General features: G+C 42.8%; 2 protein-coding genes across 4 annotated transcripts; both read right to left on the bottom strand.

Moving 5' to 3' along the window:
• Window positions 1–161: 161 nt before the first annotated feature.
• On the bottom strand, window positions 162–6,405 carry sash3 (SAM and SH3 domain containing 3). Of its 3 annotated transcripts, none has more exons than XM_076148927.1 (8): window positions 6,093–6,405; window positions 4,487–4,579; window positions 3,392–3,526; window positions 2,809–2,947; window positions 2,564–2,721; window positions 2,187–2,396; window positions 1,946–2,090; window positions 162–966 (listed from the first exon to the last, which is right to left on the bottom strand). In XM_076148927.1, exons 1-8 carry the CDS (start codon window positions 6,147–6,149, stop codon window positions 698–700), a joined length of 1,206 nt encoding a protein of 401 aa, XP_076005042.1. In that variant the 5' UTR covers window positions 6,150–6,405; the 3' UTR covers window positions 162–697. The 3 variants fall into 3 exon arrangements, with proteins under 3 accessions (XP_076005042.1, XP_076005043.1, XP_076005045.1); XM_076148928.1 differs by having other exon boundaries at window positions 3,392–3,523; window positions 6,093–6,393; XM_076148930.1 differs by lacking the exon at window positions 4,487–4,579 and having other exon boundaries at window positions 3,392–3,523; window positions 6,093–6,404.
• Window positions 6,406–7,899: 1,494 nt separating this feature from the next.
• xpnpep2 (X-prolyl aminopeptidase (aminopeptidase P) 2, membrane-bound) lies at window positions 7,900–18,123 on the bottom strand. The gene is made up of 21 exons (XM_076149073.1): window positions 17,829–18,123; window positions 17,172–17,224; window positions 16,773–16,883; window positions 16,615–16,678; window positions 15,519–15,623; window positions 14,549–14,635; window positions 14,229–14,372; window positions 13,295–13,396; window positions 12,560–12,641; window positions 12,256–12,457; window positions 11,873–11,962; window positions 11,653–11,762; window positions 11,471–11,548; window positions 10,609–10,680; window positions 10,450–10,510; window positions 10,257–10,326; window positions 9,694–9,798; window positions 9,304–9,363; window positions 9,100–9,176; window positions 8,908–8,997; window positions 7,900–8,439 (listed from the first exon to the last, which is right to left on the bottom strand). The coding sequence occupies exons 1-21, from the start codon at window positions 17,875–17,877 to the stop codon at window positions 8,239–8,241; spliced, it is 2,013 nt and encodes a 670-aa protein (XP_076005188.1). The 5' UTR covers window positions 17,878–18,123; the 3' UTR covers window positions 7,900–8,238.
• Window positions 18,124–23,505: the final 5,382 nt, after the last annotated feature.

The following is a 23,505-nucleotide window of genomic DNA, read 5'->3' as shown; positions in this document are numbered from 1 at the left end:
ATGTATTTCATTCTATTTACTTCACTTCTTTTTACATGATCAATGTGTCTGGTAAATAAACAATAATGTCTTATTATTTCATGTCTTTTTAAATGACGCCTCCTCTCAACTCTGCGCTTTAAAGCGAACATGTCGTTGTTTAAAGCTGATGACACAAGATACAACGCCCTGAATGATATTTTATTTATATTCTATTTACAACAACTTCACAACGACCAGTAACAACAACAACAACATCAAAAATGGCTGAAAACATTTTACATTCTTTGTCCTACATCTCTACTGCAAACACTTTAGAAGCACTGAGATATAATGAGAAAAAGCAAACGTGTAAGGTTACCATCTCACTCACACACACACACACACACACACACACACACACACACACACACACACACGTTACACTGTGAGACCAGAGTGGGAAGTATCAGCAAACATGAGAACAGCTCAAACAACATAACAATGGACATATTTAGAACAGTGTGTGGTCGATACAGATCAGAGAAATGATGCTGCGTCCTCATAGAAACTGAGCTAATGCATTTTATGTTCTTCCCTTCCGTCCTGCTCGTCATCATCAGTCTGCTGTTAAGATGAAGAGCCTTGCCTCTTTGTTAACGGCATCAAACCTGCACCCACCGAGCGGAGAGCCGGCGATGAATTAAGAATTACAAAATGATTCCTCCCTCACCGCTTCTCAGGAGCCTTCATCCACTGTCAGCTCCTGCAGTTGCTCCAGTACAAACTCCAGCTGCCCTGTATGCTTGTCCTCCTCTTCTTCCTCTGGCTGTTCTTGGTCACGTTCCTTCGGCCCCTCTGAGGCCTCAGGCTGGAGCTCTGCCTCCACCTTTGGCTCCTCTCGTCCGCTCTCCAGGTGCTCCGAGCTCTCAAAACAGCCCGAGTCCCTCGGCTCCCTGGTGTCCTCACCAGATTTCTCCTCCTCTTCTGGCTCTGATTCATCTTCAGCTAAATGAGTTAGCAAAGAATGAATTATTCTTTATGCTCAGTGCAGCAGGTTCTTGGCTGGTTCTGCTGGCTCAGGGTGAGACCTGCTCAGGTACTGAGTACAAGCAACTGGACTGATGTTGCAATTTGTTCTTAGTTGTCACAGTACTCTTTATGGCCATCGTTGTAACACGATTCTGTATTAAATGTGTGCCCTAGTTATTTAAAAATCATGTATTCACATATTTTGATATATTTCTGATTGAATTATTATATTATTTGATTTTGCTTCGGCTAAATATTTCTGTTTTTCAATAAAAAATATATTCTTGAAAATCTATTTGAAGAGACGATGGTCAACCAGTCCGTCAATCTGCCAACATACGGCAGAAATTGTTGGAGAGTCCTTTTGTCTTTGCTGCTTAATAATTCACATGTTGAAGCTCTGAGGTCTTCTTGTTTATGTGATCTAATCTGTGTGCAAGTACACTGAAGCCAAACAGCCCCGGCCCGACGCTAATGATGCTAATGGGAGCTCATAAAAAGTCATCAACACATCACTTTTCATGACTCTTCCAGGATGAAACTTAAAATCCCATGTTATGATTTGGCAGCAGAGCAGAGGAGCTGAGATATCAGGATCATAACTGCCAACTGATGAACTGTTAAATGTGTGCGAGAGAGTCGTAAACCTCATGTAATCAGATGAGGCACAACAAAACCTGATGGTTGCACAACATGATCCCTGCAGTCACATGTGTGCTGCCTGAACCTGGTGTGTGAGTGCAGAATCCAGGATGATGACCTCACATTTTGTTAAGCGGAATCTATATTTTTAGAATGTGATGTTCTGTTCTGAGAAGTTACCAAAAATCTGATTCAATACATTTATCTCCTTCTGATGAACTAAATAAGACTTTGGAATGAACTTTGAAACATTTAGAATCATAATTTTGGTTCAAATCAACTGTGAATGTGTAGAATCTTGTTCTTAACCTACAGTCTTGCAGCAGCTCGGTGGCAATCAGGATCTTGGCCCTCTGCTCTGGGTCTGTGATGTTCAGCTCGTTCAGGTGAGACTCCTTCAGCCCCGCAAAGTCCTCCAGACTCTGGAACCCATGCATGCTCAGCAGAGAACTCAGCTCCTGAAACGCACAAGAGAGAAAATGTCACCTTTGATTTGGGATTGATTCATTTCTAACATAATCTATGGTGGAACCCTTGTGAGCGTCTTGTCTTACGATCAGTCCCATGTTGTCCAGCACTTCCTCCAGGGTTTTGGGTTTGGACTTTCCTCGGTTGGCTTTGCTGCCGCAGCGTCTCCTGATCGGAGGTTTCTCGTCGGGCAGAAGGTTGACGTAGATGAACTTAAAGCAGCCGACCTTGGTATTGAGCTTCCCTGTCCAGGTCCCTACAGGGGGCTTCTCTATGATGAAGATGATGTCACCTTTCTGCAACAGAGGTGAATACCAGAACTTGCAATGAGAGCAATCTGAAGTCACAGCTTTGAGTCTGAACTACGAGGCAAATGATTTACTTTCCATCTAACAAAAATAGGACAAACCATCAACAAATTCCACTTCCAAGAGGATTTTGTTATTGTGTAATTGTGACTCACCTGAAGTTTGAGTGACTCCACATCATAGGGGCTGGGAGTGAAGTCTGTGTGGACGAGTGCACGGCCACAAAAGGGTCCATTGTAAACGTTACCATTCTCCTCCAGTCTCATGCTGTCCCTCTGGCAGTAGCCACTGTCCAAACTCTGTCTGTCACTACCTGAGATGCACAGATATGAAGTGAGGTCAGGGAATGCTAAACACTCTATGCATGCAGGGGTGCAAGGTTAGAATGAAGTCGCCTTACTGCCAGAGAGTTGTCGGCTAAAGGGGCTGGATGTGGCGTCCTCTGATCCGGAGGAGCACACGGAGATCCTCTGGCCTGCAATCAGATCTGGCATCCAGTCGGAGATGGGTGACGGTGAGCTGTCCTCACCGCTCTCCATCTGTGAAGCACAAACAGTGCAGTTTAAGACTCAGGGCTCTGTTCATTTCCAAATCAAAGGAAATCAATGATCCCTATTGGAAACTTCTACTCATATCATAATAACATAATACACTAAAACATTAACAGTTAATTAATTTTGCAAGTTAAAGAGGGTTAATTTATTTAGACCACAAAAGATTGCGACTCATTCTTGAATAACCAACAACTGCAATGCGAGCGTTTAACCACTAGGTGAAGACAAATTCAATCTAATGAGTAATAGAGGTCATTGAGTTTAAGAAGGTGAGAGGCGTCATTATATTTCATATTTCAGTACTTCAGCTATGTATTATTACATTTTCAACTCTGTATTTTTAGAAATTATTAGAGTTTAAACATCAAGTATGTGGATTTCCATGTTACATCATTGCACAGTATGAAAGCTTTAAGATAAAGTCTTCACCCCCTCCTCAGCCAGGGCCTTCTGCACCATCTTGGATGTTTTGCGTGTCATGGTTCGCGTGATCACATTGCGCCACTTCTTGCCCAGCTTGCTGCCACTTTTCACTGCTTCCTCTCCTGTTCCGGCCTCCAGCTGCTGGGATGAGAGTGAACAATCATAAACAAACATTTCAAACTATACCTTCTCTCTGGAAAATGATCAAACTGCAATTTGCGTAAGCTTCAAAATATACATCAACACACACATTCATGCAGCCAGTGAGACTTTAGTGAGTTTAACAGGCAAATAAAAAGGACAAATTGCTGCGATGTGTTGTTATATTTGGAGGAGATGGGGGGGTATGGACGCATTAGTATATTATGTTTTCAAGCTTGAACACTTCAGTTCACTACAGTTTCACATTGTTTGACACTCTCGCCTTCAGAACACAGCTGTGTGAAACCAAGATGCGATGTAATGTAACCATACAAACAAACACACACACACACACACACAGACACACACACAGACACTGACACAAACTACGAAGAGAGAGGTGCAGGTGGATTTTGGTGCAGATTTTGATGTGTGAAATAAAACATCAAACAATTCTCTGTATCAGTCTTCTGAGGCTCTCTGCTCGACTGGCTCAGCAGGGGACATCCTGTCTGACTGCGTCTGTCGTCTGGCTTCACCAGCTCTACGCATCAGACCCGCGTCACTCTCTTTCATACTTCCTCTCTTCTTCTAAACCTCGTCACCTATTTCTCCTCCAACTTCCCATCATTCAATTGAAAAAATATCTGAATTTCCAAATACAAACACATGTGCAATACAGCACGCAGCTACATCTGCGTGCTGTGTTGGGAAGCAAAAACGGCACTTCTGCAATGGCCCAAAATGAATTTCTGCTTCCTCTTGTGTACTTTTGTCACTTGGGTTTGGTGAAATGGTTTGACAGTGACCTACATGAGCCCCAATAGGGAACAATATGACAAAAACCTCTATAGGAACTACCATCTAGGAACTTCAAATGCATAAACTGATAGCATACATACTTCTTCTTTTCATAACATACTGTACGTATGTGCGTGGGAGTAGGACAGATGAACTTACTGTCACATCCAAAGTGAATTCCTTCTCAACACTAGGAGAGGTGGCTTTGGGCTTCATAAAATCCTTGAAGCTGCTGGACCTTTGCAGGCTGAGCTGTAAACAGATAAAATGACCATGACGACAACAAATAAAACAAACCATCACCAGTCAGTCGGCCTGGTCAGCCGGTTGTTTTAGCGGTTTTAGCAGGACAGTGATAATGTTGATCTTATGGCTGTTGGCTCCTGTATCTCCCAGACGGTGTTAACTTAACGGAACAGGACGTTTGGGGACGTTTGTGTTTAGCAGTAAGGTAGGCACCACAGAGGAAATGTAAACAATCAATGATCCTGTTGCATTTTGTATCGTAATGGGAAGATTATAAAGGCTTTTAAGTTGAATACATAAAGTAAGGCCGAATCATTTGTTGGAGTGCATTAGATGCAACTGAATGCCAGAGTTAGAAGAGGTGAAACTGAATGTTCTCAAATTTGTTATGCACTTAAACTGAGGGTAGTTCTGGCCTCTGTACTTTACTTGAAATCCTGTTAGGATTTTCTGCTTGTTAACAGTCACGGCATTATCTCGCCTCATCCTTCTTGATTCTTGGTTGAAACCACAGGAAACCGGCGCAGTTTGAGCAACTGCTGACAGCCAATCATTGCAGACATCCAGCTGAGCCTGGGTGGCTGATGGTCTGCGCCTGTAGAACCAAGAATCAAACTGTCGACGCAGACGAAGGACCGAATGAGCTTCAGTCTTCAGGCAATTTAGTTTTGCTGAATGTCTATTTTTCTCCTACGTCAGCTTTCAGATGAATCAATTGTTCATTATCGGTAATGATCACATACTGTGGACAATGTTACAGAGCAGCGACGTTCACTAGTCTGGTGATAATTATGTGTTGGGAGATGATAGCAATGAGATGTGTAATAACAAGGTGAGAATGAGACCACAGCAGCAGCAGCAGCAGTGTGTGGTTGGAAAATGAGGCTCTAGTGTGGAGTGTAGGAGGCTCGCTGTCATGCTGGCACCAGCAGCCACAGAACTCAGTCTGACTCAAACTGACAGACATCTGCAGCGATGATTCACTCAGACGTGATAGAGGAACTTTGCTTTTCTATAAGGGATTAAACAAAGTTGAGGCCTCAAAACCGTGCTGCGCATTTCAATTTCGGTCAAGCTTCACCACAAACGCTTTGCAGCAACTCCAGCAGAACATCCTGTATCTCACACTTGCACACACAGACACACACACAGGTTTGACGTGTGGCAGTGCAAGCATCAGAAGTGTGAGAAGAGGTAGGAAAAAAGATCACATCACAATCTCAGAACATAATACACCACAAAATGACAGAGAAGAGCAACATTGTGCCTGTTGCAGGAGAAGGCTGCCAGTGATGCTGCAGCCTGTAGCTACTGATCCAATTTTATACATGGAAAAGAAACATAAAACATAAATATCTGGGCTCATATGGGCTGAAACTTTATGTGAAATTGTACATGAATGAAAAATGTACTTATCTTGTTAAATGAATGTGTGCACTTCCCTTTGTAAAGGTGAACGTTGCATAAAGTCAACCTCCTCACATCTCCCAACTCACTTTAAACCCCAAACTCTGCTCACCTTCTTCTTCTGCCCCTGCTCTTTCTCCGAGGCGTTGGAAGGTCTTCGCCTCAACATCTTCTTCCTCGTCGGTCGCTGTCACTCTGGGCTTCAGGCAGCGGTGTGAGATGCTGGCGGCGGACGTTCACAGGAGGGCAGATTTCAAGTTCTGCTGTCAAAGTACTCAGAGAGGAAGAGAGGAAGAAGCTGCTGCTGCTGCTCAGCTTTGCAGCGGAATAAGCACAGCCTGAGAGGAAGTCACATGACCCACACAGAAACTAAACAGGGCAAACCTTTTGTTTTTGGTCCTGGGGTTAACCGTCTGCTGCTTTTGTTATTGCTCAGCCCTGTGTGCCAAACTGTGCAGATTAAAACTAACAAGACCCAAAACAGATTGTACTAAACACTTTAATAAGGGGAACACTGAGAAGAACCTACGTCAGGAAGTCACAGCATTTATAAACAACACAGGTCATACTGTGGTACGCTAACACAATAATGAAACCTGTGGTTTGCACTTCAGCTCCACGGCAGCGTCAGGCTTGATGAAGAACCAGAGTACACCCTGCAGCCACCATATTACAACACCTCTGTCTCCTTCCACTCCTCCGCTGGCAAACGATTCCAACTTCAGCAGAATGTTGAAGTGAATTTGTTGGCAGGCAAACGTGTTCATGCAGATGCAAATGCTGCAGATTTGTGTTGTCGTTGGGGGTAACCAGGCCACAAAAATGCACTTTGTGTATCTCTGCTTGTGTAGTTACGGTTGTCAAACGAACACATTTCTGTATGAAACTGAAAGATGACAAATTTAGAAAGTCGCGGATGGTTTTGCATCTGCCACAGACATTTGGCAAATTTACGAGAAGCCGAAATCACAAAGAGATGGCTCAGAGTTTTGATAGATTAAGACATTAAACTGTGTATTTACAGAGGAAATGGCTTAAAAGGTGGATTCAGAGAAGCATACGGACACTATAATAACACCAGACTGACAAATAAGGAAGAAAAAGCTTGAGTGACTCATAGAAATGTGTTTTTAAATGTACCCTGGGCTCAGCAGACGAGGCAAACATTAGTAGCAAAAGCAGAGAGGGAAGTAGAAGGTAAGTTGTCTGTAGTTTGTTATTTTTTTGTGTGGTACCAAGCCACATGAGAAGACGGTGCCCCATTTTAGCTTCCTGTCACTCTCTGCTGAAGGGTGGCAGCAGAATAATATTTCTACAGAGTGAAATGAGGCAAAAGAATGTAGCAAAAAGCCGATTTTCCATTAGAGGTTCACTGAAGCTGGAGAGGAGAATCATCATCATCATTAAGCAGAGGACACGTGAACATGTGAACATGGAAGAGTACTTTAAACAATACAGAGTACACAAGTCTGTTTTGCTCACAGAGAACAATGATCTCATACTTTCAACATCAGGTCACGCTATTGTTCCTCTTTTTGGGGCCTTGGTAACAAAGCCAAATGACAGAAAAAGGGATGTACATGAATACGGCGTTTCTAAAGTGTCTCACATGGCTCTGTATGTCTTTAACACCCTCTGTTTCTGTGTCAAAGCTCATTTATTGAGTTGTTAAGCATGTTACATGAGAGTGTGCAGTTGCAGGGAGGGGTGCTTGGAGCGCATTCGCACCTTACAGCCGCACTGAGAATAGTTGCCTGGCAACTGGCCGTCTTCTGGCACAAGATCTTCACATGTGGCAGAATCAAACCTCACCATCGCTTCGCATGCGGCGAGCTACTGCACAACAAGCTGTGACGAGCCCAGACGTGGGAGTGACTTAAGTGTGAGAAATGATCAAGTCAGTGAAACTGAGTCAGACTATAATTCTCAAGAGAATAGAGAATACAGTTACTTTAATAAAATAGAAATCATATTGCACTAGCAGTATTACAGTCGGTCATACAGTACAAGTGTTCCATTTTAAAAACTCAAAATCTGGGACATTAAAAATCATAGAAACATTTACCACCTCAATTAAATTACACAACAAAGACATCCATTAAATCTTTAAAAAGGAGCTAAAATGCAGTGCACCTCTCAACCTACTGTAGGCGTGTCGCTGTCAGCAGAGACTCGGCATAGGGTGCAACAGAAGTGTGCAAGTCTGAGAGAGAGAGAGAGAGAGAGAGAGAAAGAGAGAGAGAGAGAGAGGGAGATCCTCAGGCAGTGCTGTAAAACACAGTGACCGTCAGAGTGATGAGGGTCAGCGAGGAGGAGCAAATGGTTGCAGAAGATCCAAGATCCAGGAAGGGTTGTGTGTTTTCCAGCATCCACTCCTTCTCCTGCCGCAGGCCCTGACTGTCCAACTCTGGACCCAGCAGCCTCCGGATGGTCTCATAGTATGTGTTCAGCCAGTGCAGCTGCAGGGACACACCACCAAGATTCATGAAACGCCGCCGTCCGTGCATGACACAGCTAACACATCTATTTTAAACTGAGGAGATGAACATCCTCACACCTCTGCCCTTTTCACTCTAGCTGAGTGGACCAAACACACGTGGTTTCACACGTGGTTACGTTTTCTAAAAACACTAAAAGAAGATGCTTTGACGAAATGAAACAGTGTCAAGGGGATTTTAAGAGGAAACCAGTGTGGTATGCCAGGAAAATGAAAGAACCAGATAACACCACACTCCTGTAAAGCCAAACACACTCACTCAGCTTGAAGCAGGAAACAGATCTTATACATAAGGTTACTGCCAGGCTTTAAAAAATCTATATTAGATGGCTACCTTTGAGGTTTTCTTCCCATTAAGATTATAGGTGGCTGTATTAAATAAAGAGTAAATGTCATAAATGGTAAATCAATGGTAAATACTGATTCTTACCTGTTCTGAGCTTAGGAGAGAGGTGTCAATCAGCTTTCTGTCATAAGGAACCAGTGACACTGTGTCAAAGGTCATGTAGTTGTTACCATACTGAGGAAAAACAGATAAAAGATAATGTCATTCAAGAAAGACATACTAATATCGTGGCTCAAAAGCACATTATCACAAGTGATCGCTGATCTGTATCTGTACCTTTGTTTGGAAAGGAACAATCACAACGACGTCTTCAATCCGAATCCCAAAGTCATTCTCCTTGTAATATCCGGGCTCTTTAGACAAAGACATCAAACACTTCACATTTAATACAGGAAAAGGGACTGAACATGCAGTTTAATTCCCTTATTCCCTGATGTTTGGTTACATTTTGGGAGGTAGATTAGTTTGATGAAGCCTCACCGATAGACGTGAACATGCCTGCTCTGAATGGAATGTTGTTGCTCTGAAAGCCAACCGGCCCTGGAAAAACATAATAAAAACACACTTTACATGTGTCTGATTTGGTAAAATATATCTTAACTTGTAAAAGACTAATATTGTTTCTTGAGGTTGAAATATGTGCTTGTAACTTCAATTTGCTTGCAGGAATATACATTTTCTTGCTCCACAGTATGATTGTTGTTGGAAATCTGATGTAAAATGTGAATGTAAGGACTGGACACCATTGATTGTGATTGCTGATGTTATAAGAACATTACATTTGCATTTTGTTCCCCTGTGGTTTGGTTTTCAATTTCAGTATGATACTGAAAACATAAAATAAACACATGTAAAATAAGAGCAACATACACTCATGAACTCCAAAGTAGTTTCCTACACCGTGACCTGTGCCGTGCCCGTAGTTCAGGCCCACCTCCCATAATGCCCGGCGACCCAGCATCTCCATGTTTACACCTGATTGATAAGCAGAATCACACAGAGAGCTTTGAGTCAAACACAATGCAGCAGACGGTGGATGCACCCAGGAGCAGAGAATGCTACAACTGATGGCGAATGGAGAAACAGTGCCCTCCAGTGGTAAATGCCTGTAAGGTTAAATGTAACTCTTATTCATACACAAGTTGTATTGCTTGTTTGACACTTCTTACTGATAATAGCCAAAAATACATATTAATACATCTAAAAAGAAATGATAAACCCTCTTTTTCATTTAAAAAATGAACTCAAATGATACATTATAGCTATTTTAAACTCCAAAATCCAAAAAGCGATTAAAACTAGTTTCATGTGCTATCTACAACATTTTCTGTATTGTATTTTATGTCTGTTTTCCGATTCCTTGCATTTATTTTTCTGTCAAATGTTGTTGTCACGTTCATGTGTGATGCTTTTTCAATAAAAGGAAAAACCACCTCTTGTTCCTGAGGGAAATATGGTTCGGGATATCTCAATATTTCCCATCAGCACTCGAGTGAAGGCTTCCTGTGGGGGAAAATGCATTTAAAAGGTTTAAAAGTCAATACTGGTAAGAGGAGCAATTTTGAAGCCAAGACTAAAGATTCAGACGGATCCACAATAACAATAGAGAATCCACTGGTGTGTCACCTTTTGCATTGCTGTGGGAGTTCCCCAGTGGACTGTGCGAGTGATGTCTGTGGTGCCATCTCTGACAGTAGAGAGAGAGAGAGACGATGAATCATTTAAGCTCAGGTGACGAGAAACGAAACTAAAGGGTTTCAGAGCTGTGGGATTGTTTTTACTCACAGATACTGACCGCCGGAGTCCACCAGATACATCTCATCAACTGACAGCTTCCTGCTTGTTTCCTCTGTTGGGCTGCAATACACAAATTGTAAGATGACACCATGTGAAGCATGTGGTAACCACTTCAAAGGACCACGTTGCTGTTCTTACACATTTAGCCCATTAACTATGCGTATGTGCCAAGCATTTTGCAAGGAAAGCAAACAGTTTCATCATGGTGGAATAAGAAAATACACTTTATTTGAGAAACTGCTGATCCAGTCCTCTTGCTCTGTGTCACAGGTCAGTCAGCTATCAAGCTCCTTGTGTACAAAACAAAGACCCTGAACTCTTCCATAACAGTGACCTGAACTTTATCTCCTAACATTCCCTTCATAAGTGTATGACGTAATCCTCTATCCTTGGAAGACAGCTCACACACACAATTAAGCAGTCTGAATGTCATTCTTCCATGCTGGCCACATTTATTTAAATACTGTTTATAGTATTTCATTTAGTTGGCTATGATTGAAAGGAAATGAGTCACATTGCCAGGCACTGACACAGAATGATAAATGGCTCTGGACTTCTGATGTAGACAGAAGCAAACCAACCTTTTCCACTTTTACACCCTGATGAATAAGAGTGAAACACAGGAAATAATATTTAAATTCTAATAGAAAAAAAGGGGCAAAAAACACACAAAACATTTTGCACAGTTGACCAATATTTCTCTCTTTTTGGTTTTATTTAATCCTTTGTTTTGTATTAAATTAACTAAACCGTACAAATCCATCACTATGGACCTTAAGGTTGGCCAACATGGCATAAAGACAAGATGCATAGAAGTCAATGTAAAATGAAAAAGCTGAAGTTTGTGTACCTGTAATGAGCCAGAGCAGCATTGGGTCCACTGGCAGAGATGGTCTCAAAGCTCGGCCCTCTGCTGTCTTTCTGTTTACTGTGACGACATTTTGATAAGTGGTTAAACTCCACTGTGATGTCCATATTAATTTGAATGTTTTATGTATTCACTTTAATGTGATTTGTGTAACTGGCGGTCACCTGCGACACTTATTGACGTAGTCAGCAGCAGTCAGCTCCGTCTCCTTCCCCTCAGGAACAGCTTTCTCCAGCCACATCAACAGCTGAACAACGGCCACTGCGTCCCGAAGCTGAACAGAGACACAGAGACACAGTGTGTGAGCGGGCAGGTGGCATATTTTTCAGCTGTGTGTGTGTGTGTGTGTGTGTTTGTGCGTGCAGGTTGGTCTGTGTCACATACATGAGCGTCCCTCAAGATACGCTGCTCAGTCTCGTCTTTCACCGCTTTGGTCGTCAACACAGGAGAGTAGGAGCTCGTCACAAGCTTGTCCTGTGTGCCCGGTGGAAAGAATAAGAGTAATAATAATAAAACTGTGAACAAAATCATGTCAGAATCTTGCTGGAGCTCCACCGTGCACAGTGAGTGACAACAGGCCATTTTTGGTGCTGCCTCGCCAGATTTGAATGGCCTGAACTGGCGACACCCACTGAGTGTGAAACACGGATGCAGGCCAAACACTGCTGGCCTCATACTTTGTGTGTCTATGTGTGTGTGTGTAAACCTGAGGTGGATAAACCTGTTACAGAAGCAAGAGGCTAATCTAAAATTGATTGTGTGCATACTTGTGGTGTAATGATCTCAAACAGAGCGTAGTTGGTGTACTCTGTGCCAATCCACACTTTCACTCCGGGCTTGGCCACATACGTCTTCAGGTCTTCACGGACTGAGTCATAACTTCTCAACTGCACACAGAGGGACTGGTTACACGAGGCGTTCAGGTACACCCTCAACGCCTCTGACACTCTGTCCAGATGTAAATACAACCTGAGGACGACAGACAGACGGGGAGATACAGGTTTGATTCAGTTATTAAATATCTACGAAAACACACTGAAGATGCCTGAAATGGCTGGAGCGAGTACTTGCCGTATCTCATCCATTGTCAGCAGTGTGTAGGAGTAGAAGAAGGGATTGTATGGGATGTCATTACCACGCATATTGAACAACCCTGAAAGAAGCAACACACCACCAGCTCACACAACATCTGACAGATCCACCTGAAGCACAGGCTGTCGCTCTGTGTGTGTGTGTGTGTGTGTGTCGGTGTGTGTGTGTGTGTGTGTGTGTGTGTGTGTGTGTGTGTGTGTATGTGTGTGTGTGTGTGTGTGTGTGTGGATTACGTGACTTCTCCTGTGTCCCCATCATTGATCACAGACAGTAATTTTGAAATCAGGGGTCAGTGTGTTTGTGTGTACATAGGTTGGGTAGCTTTGCTTTAGAGTTCGTGTGTTAGTTAGTGTGTTAGTTAGTGTATAGTGTATATATTATAGTGAAATTGTGTCATGCGTCAAAACCAAGGTAAAGCTGTCATCTCTCTTATATCAGATTACTCAAAACAAGCTTCAATTACACGTATTCAAATAGATTTATGTCAATAATAACAAATAATAACATTTAAGGTTAATCGGACAATAATGTATGTCATATTAATCTAATGTCTTATTAGCGGATCTGTGCACAGCTGTTTTCTGTAACATCCTTATATCAGCTCCATTTCTATCATGAATTTAATAACAGATTAGAGGCATTGGCCTAAGTTTAGTGATATCACAAGCAGGCAACAGCTGTTTTAGAGACATAAATCAAGTTTAAGTCACATACAGGCAGTTTCATCGAGGGCGGACAGCAGGACGGCTGTGGGCTCGTAGGGATTGTCCCTCATCTGACTCCGTATGTGCTCCACTTTCATCTCCCACGTCCTCTCTGCAGGATCACACACACACACACACACACATGTTAATGCTCTTATGTTGACGTGACAATAAGCACGATGTTTTATTCTACGCCTTTACCATTAAGGAATGCTAGTTACTGGATCCAAATGGATGTTATTTTCTAATTCCAAATCTCTGGACGCTGCCCGGATTATTTAATATGGACAGCATCAATCTGCACACATGTCCGAGCTGTGAGAGTGGCTAAGTGGCTGTATAAGTGGCTTTACTCTAATCCCTTCAAATAAATCAGCTCACCGGCAGCCACATCACTACAAACTCACACTATGTGGACAAAAACGTCATTCAAACTGTCTTTCTGGATATGGATATGAATATTTTTTACATAGATCAACAACAAGCACCTTCAATTTAGAATTAGAATAAAGCCAAAATAAAATTTGATCTAACATATAAATGCACATATGGAATGCTTCCTTCCTTAGACACACAGACACACACACACACACACACACACACACACAGACACACAGACACACAGACACACACACACACACACACACACACACACACACACACACACACACATCATTAGGTTTTACGATCCTCTCCATTTGCCTATTCTCTGAGCATAAAGGCGACTGAGTCTCCTGGTCTGCTTCCTTATCCGGAGCCTTTTAACTTATTCCATCTGATAGCAGCTGTACTAACATGAATGAGTCGTTTATGGCTGGATTTGTGTGCGGCTTATTGCATCCATGTCCAGTTTGCAGGCATTTATCAGCGCATAGATAAACTGCACTCCAATTTACTGTCTAACTCACGCACGCATAAAGACATTTATGTATGAGCAAACACACGTATGACTCTGTCCGGGAGTCGTGTGAGGTTGTCGGCGGGGATGGGAGGTCTGTCGGTCCACACCGGGTCCACCAGGTTATCGGGGATGGACTTCAGGCTGCGGTTGCTGGAGGTCAGGCTGATACTGAAGTCCTCCTGGCTTTCTAAGAGAGGAAATTGCAGATGATTACACTCAGTGGACCAAATCAATCGCAAGTAAACAGCTTGTGTGGCGTCAGGAGGCCACGTCAATAATTTTCCATCTGCCCGTGTGTGCGCTTTTATTGACGTTAAGCCAGACTGACAGGATGAAGGGGAGAATCGAGCGGAGCCGACTTACTCAGGGAGAAGAGGAAGGGATCAAAGCCGATCACGCCGCCCGGTGGAACTTCAGAGATTAGCCACTCTGCCATGCTGCTGATGGACACTGCGGAACAGCAGACACCACACACAGCAGAGAAGAGTTTCAGCTGTGATACAACAATGAAACATACAGTATCTATCACACAACTAAAGGTTTGGCAATGAGACGGCTATACTTTCAGGTACAACAATTCAAGAATCACTTCGACAGTCCCAGTCAAAGCTCAAGACCGGAGGTGACAGACCTTTTGCTGTTACCATGACGCTCTGGCGTGTACAGACAGGCCTTTTAGTGACTATTATTGTGTGTTGTCCAAAGTATGGTTGTGTTATCTACTCATTTCTGCACAGACTACAGCTGTTATCAGTGATCTGTGAGATTGAAGCGGCCGTCTCAGTGCAGCAGAGCAGGAGTTACCGTTTGCCTCAGTTAGCAGGAATCGCAAATGAGAACATCGCTTTTGCGTTTACAGCTATTTGGCACGAGCGACGGTGGAGAGCAGGAAGTGACAAAATGGAGGTAAAACTCGATACGATCAAGCAGAGTGACTGAGCCTCGTCTGTCCCAGCCTTCACGAGGACATGTGCGACACGAATCATTTTGCTGTTGAAGCCATTTTTCCCCCATTTTGGCATTTGCATGTGGTTATTTACAAATGAGAAAGATAAGCTTGTTTCTTATCAGGCCATTAAAAAGAAGTCACACAGTCTGATGTGCCCTTTTCAGAGGAACAAGAGCTCTGTGTTCATTTAAAAAGTCACCCACCCACCCTCATGACTGACTGCTTGCTTTTGTGCTATATTTATCATCCATCATGCCAAAGTAATGTAGTAATAGTGTCATGATATTTGGAGAGAGAGAGAGATCCCCCGAACCACAAATATCTCACAGTAATCCTGATGTCTGATGTGTTGTCATAACAAGTTCATCATTATGAGCATCCCACCATCTTTCTCCAGCTCCCAGTTGCAGTCCATCTGTCGCTCCGCCTGAACCCAGTAGCGGCTGTCTGTCCACAGCACGGCCCGCGTCTGAGTCACCACAGCCGTGCCTGGAAAGAGAGAGAGAGAGAGAGAGAGAGAGAGAGAGAGAGAGAGAGATAGAGAAAGAGAGCGGGAGAGGACAGAAGAGCCCACCGTGAATTACAAGCGACTGAAAGGAGAAATGTCAGACTTGATTCATGGCGATACGTGACGGGCCGGCAATATGAGACAAACGTATGCAAAGAGGGAACGGCGAGGTTTGATAGAAATCAGAGAGGAGAGCTGGAAATCTACCAGGCAATATCAGGCAGGAAATGAACCCTTTCTATACGGAAATCATCTCTAAGTTTGTTGTTGTTGTCGTGGGGGACAGCGGACATTCCATTATTATTATCATCTGACTTCATCTTTTCATCCAGTCACAGCAACACTGAGCACTTCTTTGTTTTGACTAAAACATCATGATCATCAGGACCGCAGTGTTAATGACGCCTTGTTTTAGGGGACTTGTCACATGGGGGCGGCCCCGGGCTAAAAAAAGTGACCCCCAACTGTGGAAAAATATATAAATAGAAGCAATAGAACATCTGTCAGAAAGCATAACATTTGAAATACAGCAACACATGCAGTTGCCTGACAACATGCCTCTGCACATGAGCATCAAACTGAGAGAGAGAGAATCTGTGTTGGAAAACTGGATGTTCTGAGAGCTGAGCAGAGATTTTTCTATGTTTCTGTTTCTATTAACATATGAAAGGTGTTTCAATCAAAACAGCTAGCGTATAGAAGTCTGATCATCAGTGTTTGTCATCATTATTTAATGGATATAGATTCTGTGATTCACTACTCATCAGTTTCTTACCAGTGACTCTGTAAAGATAAGCACTGATGATTGTGAGGATGAAATGATGGCAAGTGAGAGTGATGAAGATAAATGAAGAAGGAAGCGGAGGAGGAGGCTGTAGTTGTGGGATGAGAGCAGAGGAGCTGGCTAATGAGGCTGATGATGCAGGGAGTTGAGTCATGGGGAGGAAGAGGAGTGATAGAAAGGAGACGTACCTGCGGAGCCCGTAAACCCGCTCATGAAGGCCAATCTGTTGTCCCGCAGAGCGATGTACTCACTCTGTCAGAAACAGAGCGTGTTAACGAGACACACACCCACACACACACACACACACACGTATGACAGAATGAATGGTTGTGGACGGCTGATGTACCAGGTGAGCGTCAGTCCCAGGTATGATGTAGGCGGCTATACTTAGAGGACGCATTCCCTCTCGCAGGTCCTGCAGTCTGAGAGTGGTATTCACTGCTGTGCTGGGCATGTACTGGAACACACACACAGACACACACATTCACACAGAACAATTGAGCGGGTGGTCAAAGTCTTCAGCTTTAATTAAAACCTGAGAAAGTGCTGATTCATCCCTTTGTGTATCTGCCCCCTGTTATCATTAACTGTAGAAGAAGTGCAGTAATCATTAACAGTAACTATAAAAAGTAACATAGAACAGCATGCAACGTGTATGTTTGTGTGAATCAAAATAAAACTGCAGGAAACATCATGAAAACATTCCAGATGTTCAGACACACTGCGGTGCTCAGATTGATCTTACCGGAGGAAACACAGAGCAGTTCCTCTCCGATCGCTCGTATGCAATAGTGATTCCTGAAAAGACAACATTGGGAAATTGACACAGTCAGGCTGAGAACACACACATTCCCACACTAATGAGAAATGACAAATGTCCCTCTTGAAAAATATCTGTGTTCAACTTAAACCTCAGGGGTTCTAAAGAGCAGAAACACCGCAAACATATTAATGAGCCTAGATGGTGTAATTCAATCATGCCCACGATCACAGATGCTCCATTTAAAATGAAAACAAAAAAGCAGGGGTGTGAAACAGAGCCGTCATTCCCATAGGAGACTCCCTGGGATAGATTTTATGCAAAGAAATGCCAATAAATAAATCAACAGGCACGGGAGGAGCAGCTGGTTAATTCTTACGCTTCCTTTGCTGAGCTGAATATTTTTAATGAGGCGACGTGCTCACATGTAGTATTTACACAGAGGGATGTTTTGAAACGCAGGAAATCAAACAGAACTGACAAACAAACTGTTACAAACCATCCATTTTTACATTGCAACTCACTTTATAGCCTCTGTCAACCACACACACATACAGTACATACATAGACACACACACACAGGCATGCACAGGCGGTTCGTCACACAGTCATGCCACTGTGAGGACATGCAGGAACTTTTACCTGCCACAGCTGCCAAGGACAGAACCACCAGCCAGCCACAGGACAGCATCTTGGCACGAGCAGACTGTCGACGAGTCAAGTCCACGAACACAATGGATACAGGCAGGTGCTCCAGTGCGTGTGTGAGAAAGTGTGTGTGTGTCTGTGTGTGTGGATGGGTGGGTGGGTGGGTGTCTAGTGAGACATTGTGTGGGTGTATGGGAGACTCTATCCGCCTCTCTCTCTCTCTCTCTCTCCTTCCCTCTCTCTCTCTCTCTCTGCCAGCACTCACTATCTCCACTCACTCACTCACTCACTCACTGTGGCCCTCTGATAGGAATCATGAGCTGTGGCTTCGTGGGTGGATCTCAAAACAATATCTTTAGTCTCTAAGCTGAAATAAACCTTGCAGACTTCCTGTTTCCACCCCTGCATTTAGCCCCAGCCACTCCAACACCACAGAGCTCAAATGAGGTTTTCACTCTAGTGTTTTACGGCTTAGCACCCCTGAATTAAATTTTATGTAAACACCAGCTTGCTACTTTATTCCAATTATTAGCACAGATAAGAGGAGAGAGGAGAAGGCTGCATCCGTATCGCCAGTGTTTCCCAGAAGACACAGACAAGGCTGTACACTTGAACACGACTGACGCTCGCCTGCATACAGATGTGCACATATGCGTGTGTGTATATGCGACGCCTCTGTATCTGCAGACTGCGACCCCTCGTGAATCCCTCAGAGCTTTCTATAGCAAAAAATACGTCTGCACCCGGCTGTAATTTCAAATCCCCGCATTCATGCCAAATGCAATTCAACTAGGCGGTAAAGAGGAGGACAAAGAGGACATGGAGGAGGAAGAGGAGGACGAGGAGGGGGGGAGGGGGTATAGCATGAGATTTATGAGAGACAAGACGATATATCTGTCTTCAAACACATTAATAGACTGGCGGTTATCATAAGATTAGGCAGCCCATCAGTGCATAGCAACTGTGAACCTCCCATGGAAAATGAGATCTGTCTGTTATCGCCACTTTATTGAAATTTGACACATCAGATTTATACACTTTCAATTAAGATTTTGTGTAACGAAGGCGATTTTGTGCGTTTTGAGGGCGAGATAATCCGGCAGATACATCAGGATTTCCCCCACGCTGTCACAATCACATGACTTGTGTTTTACAATTGTACTGTAGGTTTTATTGTCATAACCTTTATTATAATTTTATCATTGCAATCCTCATGGGTCCACTCTGTTCCTATAGAAACCCAGACCCAACCGGGACTTGTGTATGCAGCGTTCATACATGATTACGGCCTTTGCTGGCTCTCTACAGGCTTCTAGAGAGACGACTACACATTTTAATTTGACGTCGGCACGATATGACATGACTAAATAAAGGAGGAGCTTTATCACGGTGGCCAGACATCTGTGAGGTAATGTCCCTGACTGAAGCACCTGTTGGCTTGAGGTTTTGAGAGCAGTATTCTTCCTGACAACAGCTGTTACGGATGCTGGACCAAATGGAAGGTATGGAACAAAGCCAAGACTTAGATGAGGCCGTCTGTGAAGAAAAAAGCCCACAGTGAAAGTGCAATAAGTCAGACAGACACTGAACAGGAAAGCAAAGTGCGGGAACTTGTGCCTGAGAGCTTTTGTTGTAAGGTGATTGCTGGACTGAATCAGTTCCAGAAGCTCTTCTAAGGCCCTGCACACCCATGGAACTCCCATACTGATCTTTGTAATGCATTTTGAGTGATTGGAGCTCTTCTCAGGGTCACGTGTGTTATAATTTGGACTCGGACTCAGAACAATGTCTTTAGCGTGATAAATACTCATCCTTCTTCATCAGGCTACTCATTAACCCCGTCAGTGTCAACTGACAACAACAATTGAAGTTAACAATGAACCCTGTAAATCCTGTTTGGTGCTTTAACCTTGGACCAAAGCGGCATCAGAAAAGAGAGATGGAGCCGAGATATGCAGCTGTTAATGTTTGGCCACCCTCTGGTATTGTGTTGAGAATGTAAGAGACGACATACAGGTCAATAAAAATTAAAGTGGTCCTCATAAAGTTTGGTTTGCATAATGCTGAGATAGCAAATTGAACAGGAAAAGCAGATGGATCAACTGTAAAAGGGATTATGTAACCTCAAGCAATTTATAGATAAATTAAATAAAGACAAATGGTACAACAATACCAGAGACTGTATGAAGTGTAAAGCTCATTGTATTAAGAAGCATTTAAAACCATTCACAAAAATAAAAAGTCTTTATTTTTCTGTTTAGCTTTGACAACATATTGAGTATGCCATATAAAATCAGTTAACTCTTTACAACTTTACAACTATAATTGAATCTTTATAGAGTAAGTGTGTGTGTCCCTATGAATATTTTCATCTTAAACATTATGTTCAAAGACATCTTTGGTTGCTGCATCTTGAATTTCCCCAAGCTGATCTGAATGTCTCCCATTCTGGTTTTGTATGTTGCCAGCTCTGTATCTGTCACTCAGTAACTGCTGAGCATCTGCAAAAGGTCAACAGGAAAAACAAATTGTGAGTAAGATAATTAAATATGGTACATTCTCTAGAATTCAATTTATTTTTCAGATATTATAGTTGTTTACTGAATAGACCACAATACTATTGGGAATTTTATAAACATCTGTGACACGTTTCTGAATACTAAAAACCTAGACTTGCATACCAAATCTATGTAATAACTAATGTTTTAATGATACACGAAATAATAAATTCAGCGAGGACATTTCATCGTTACATTTAATAACGAAGCTGTCATATCACAAATTTGAAGCTTACCTTTATTCTATTAAAGTTTCCGCCGCTGGTACCGGAAACTGACGTCAATTCTAGACTAACTGCTGTATGGCCAGACTAACTCCTTCTTCTTCCGGTTCACTGAACTGCCGCTCAAGAATTTCATTTGAACGAAATATTTATTCATTGGAATGATTTAGAAATTATATGCGAACGATACATATTTTTTTCTCCCAAAAATCTTTATAAATGTAGGTCTATAGTTTAAAATGTGTTGATAGATTTGGTTTCAATAACGCTCGATGTCGAGCACACCAGTGCTGGAATGTTTTCTGCAATATCTGTTAGTAACACCAAGTGACCAGCTGGGGGCGTAGTTGTTCCAGTTATTTTATGAAGCTGTAGGCTTTATGAAAAGAAAAACAAAAGATAAGTTAAAATTTGTAGTTAATGTGTGAATTGTTTTTGTGCTGTGAGAGTGTGTGCACAACAAGTTTCCTGCAAAAACAGCATACTGAAGGAAAAACCTGAAATAACCATAGGACTTGCAGTGGTTACAATAACAGCAGAGCATGTTACTGTTCATTTACATTTTTAACACGTCTCATTAATAAATTATTAATGAATTAAATTAAGAACGCCAGACAATGCAACACATCTGGGTTCTTAAGCTCACGGTGATTTCTTCATTTGTTTGCACACAAACTGCTGTATCTCAGCAGGGTGAGGCGAAGTGAGAGGAAAGGTGACCACAAGGGTGCGCCAGTGACCTATTTATTCCTCCCCTTCTTCTTTCCTTAGTCTCAGTGTACACCCTGTTCTTCACAAGCCACACTCCATTATAGCTGCACTCATTCACATTCTCCATCCACTGGGCACAATGCATGGGTGTGTGTTTATGTTTTTGTATTTGCATGTGTGTGTTTGTGTGTATATATACAGTGTGTGTATGTGTGTGTGTGTGTGTGTGTCTCTGGGGATTCAGTAGCTTTGTCAGCCATCAGCCACATTGTAGCTTGGCGCTGAGGCTCAAAGTTACAGAGCAATATTAATAAATGGTAGCCCTGGCAACAGTGTTGAGTGTGTGAGTCAGAGGAGCTCAGGCAGAGGGGAAGGCAGGGCACCGAGGCCCAACATGGATGCTCCCTGTGAAGCACTGACACACACACACAGACACACACACACGGGAAAAGCATCTTGTCTTCAGACCATTCAAGCTTTTACATTTTTTAATACGAAGAAAGATGACATTTAGCCTGTTTCATTTTTACAGCGCTGATGAAAAACAAGTCTGAAAACTGCACCGCACAGTGAACACATCAATATCTCAAACATCTATTAGGAGAACACAAAAAGGGTGTGAAAAGGTTGTCAAGAAGCAGACCAATCCTACAAATTCATTTCTTTTAAGCAGAGAGCCTTTAAACTCACCTCTCACAAGCCTTATTTACCAAATCAACCTGATTCAGCAGTTTCCTAGAAATGGATGTCTGCATCTGGGAAACAAGTCATATATATTTAATGGAGTCCTTCACACTCTGTCAGTAAACACAAAGGGAGTCTTGATGGAAAAAGGTAGCAGGATTGTAACAAACTCTTTTAGACCATTTTAAAGAATGAACTCTTAAATTGAGCTAAATTCGAGGCAGAAAATGTTGTTTCCAGATCATTTACATCAAATGTTTACTTGCATGAAAAAACTAGACTAGCTAAATATTCAGTTTCAAGGTCAGACAGTGTTGTTGTTGTTGTCGCAACTATAATTGTATACAATGTATAATTTAAGGCTCCAACAGACGGCAAAAGCGACAATTGTGAGTGAATACTGCTGAAATGTTTGGTCGTCAAACCAAACCTGCGGTCCCGAGGTGCTTATGAGGACAAAAATAACCTGCACTAACTTCTAACAATTTTAGAAACCCATATCTTTAAGAGGGTGCAAATGGGTGAGAAGTTGCTGACATGTTACTGCCTGCAGACTTATTTTTCTTTTTTGTTGTAGTGCGACAAATTCACCAGGCAAACATGAGCTGGTACGATGTGACTGAAGTGAAGATTGCTGCTCTCACACAGTTTGCAGGAGTTGATGAGTTGGGGGGTTTAAGTTAAAGGCTGGGCGATCTGCACTGCACTGTGTAAATAATACCAAACAAGACTTACAGGAAGGTTTACATTACAACAACACCCGCATGCAATCACTGCATCTGTTATTGCTTACAGTAGAATAATAATTTGGGGCAGTAAAGGTTTCAGAGCTTGTTTGCTTAGAGTCCACAGAGTCAGCACATATCCAACATGGAGCTCTGTAAACCACAGCGGTTACATTTGTCTTGTGCAGCGGGACAGAATTATTTGAACTACATGGTAGGATTAGAGTCGAGTAAACAGCTGAGGGAATACAGCATGGGTGTTCCTTGTTTTGGGATTGTTGGGATCCGCTGTGGCTGAGTTACACATTCCTGCCTTTCTCCGAGAAGTGGATGATCATTTTGAAGTGAGCGTAATGGTTGTTGTGGATTGTTTAGGGGTTATCAACTGAGCATAAATCATCTAAATTGCTACTGACAGTGAACGCAGCACCAAAATTCGTCAGAGCCTTTGTAAACGCAGCCTTTAGAGGGACTCTGTGACAATAGGCAGCACGGGAGGGAATGTGGGATGTATTTGTAAGGGGGAAGATAATGAGGAAGGTTGAAGACAATTTAAAGGGAGAAGAAAAAGGTCCTGAGTGTGCCGGAGAAAAGGGAGCTAATTAACAGCAGCCCCTGTTCTGAGCTGTTACGCAGTTGCTTTTGTGACCTCAGTCACGTATACACAGCACAGTTTTGTACGCAGTCGTCAGTCTCTGTATAAAGTAAACAGCGAGTGGCCACTGTGGGGTCACTCACTTCAAATACTCGAGTAGCTTTTGTTTGCTGT

This window comes from Genypterus blacodes, unplaced genomic scaffold (assembly GCF_046128005.1).
Source record: "Genypterus blacodes isolate CSIRO-AG114 ecotype Tasmania unplaced genomic scaffold, CSIRO-AGI_Gbla_v1 ptg000044l_1, whole genome shotgun sequence".
Lineage (NCBI taxonomy): Eukaryota > Metazoa > Chordata > Actinopteri > Ophidiiformes > Ophidiidae > Genypterus > Genypterus blacodes.
The sequence above is the reverse complement of the archived record's forward strand: the minus strand, read 5'-3'. Positions and strand labels throughout refer to the sequence as shown.

Excerpts from the sequence above, each read along its gene's own strand:
- xpnpep2 (XM_076149073.1), bottom strand. The coding sequence starts at position 17,877 with ATGCTGTCCTGTGGCTGGCTGGTGGTTCTGTCCTTGGCAGCTGTGGCA. Across the intron at positions 16,884-17,171 it reads ACTGCTCTGTGTTTCCTCCG|TACATGCCCAGCACAGCAGT; the intron begins GTAAGATCAATC and ends TGTGTGTTCCAG. Across the intron at positions 8,998-9,099 it reads TTGTTCCTTTCCAAACAAAG|TATGGTAACAACTACATGAC; the intron begins GTACAGATACAG and ends GTTTTTCCTCAG.
- sash3 (XM_076148927.1), bottom strand. The coding sequence starts at position 6,149 with ATGTTGAGGCGAAGACCTTCCAACGCCTCGGAGAAAGAGCAGGGGCAG. Across the intron at positions 2,722-2,808 it reads TAGCCGACAACTCTCTGGCA|GTAGTGACAGACAGAGTTTG; the intron begins GTAAGGCGACTT and ends TGTGCATCTCAG. Across the intron at positions 967-1,945 it reads CACCGAGCTGCTGCAAGACT|CTGAAGATGAATCAGAGCCA; the intron begins GTAGGTTAAGAA and ends TAACTCATTTAG.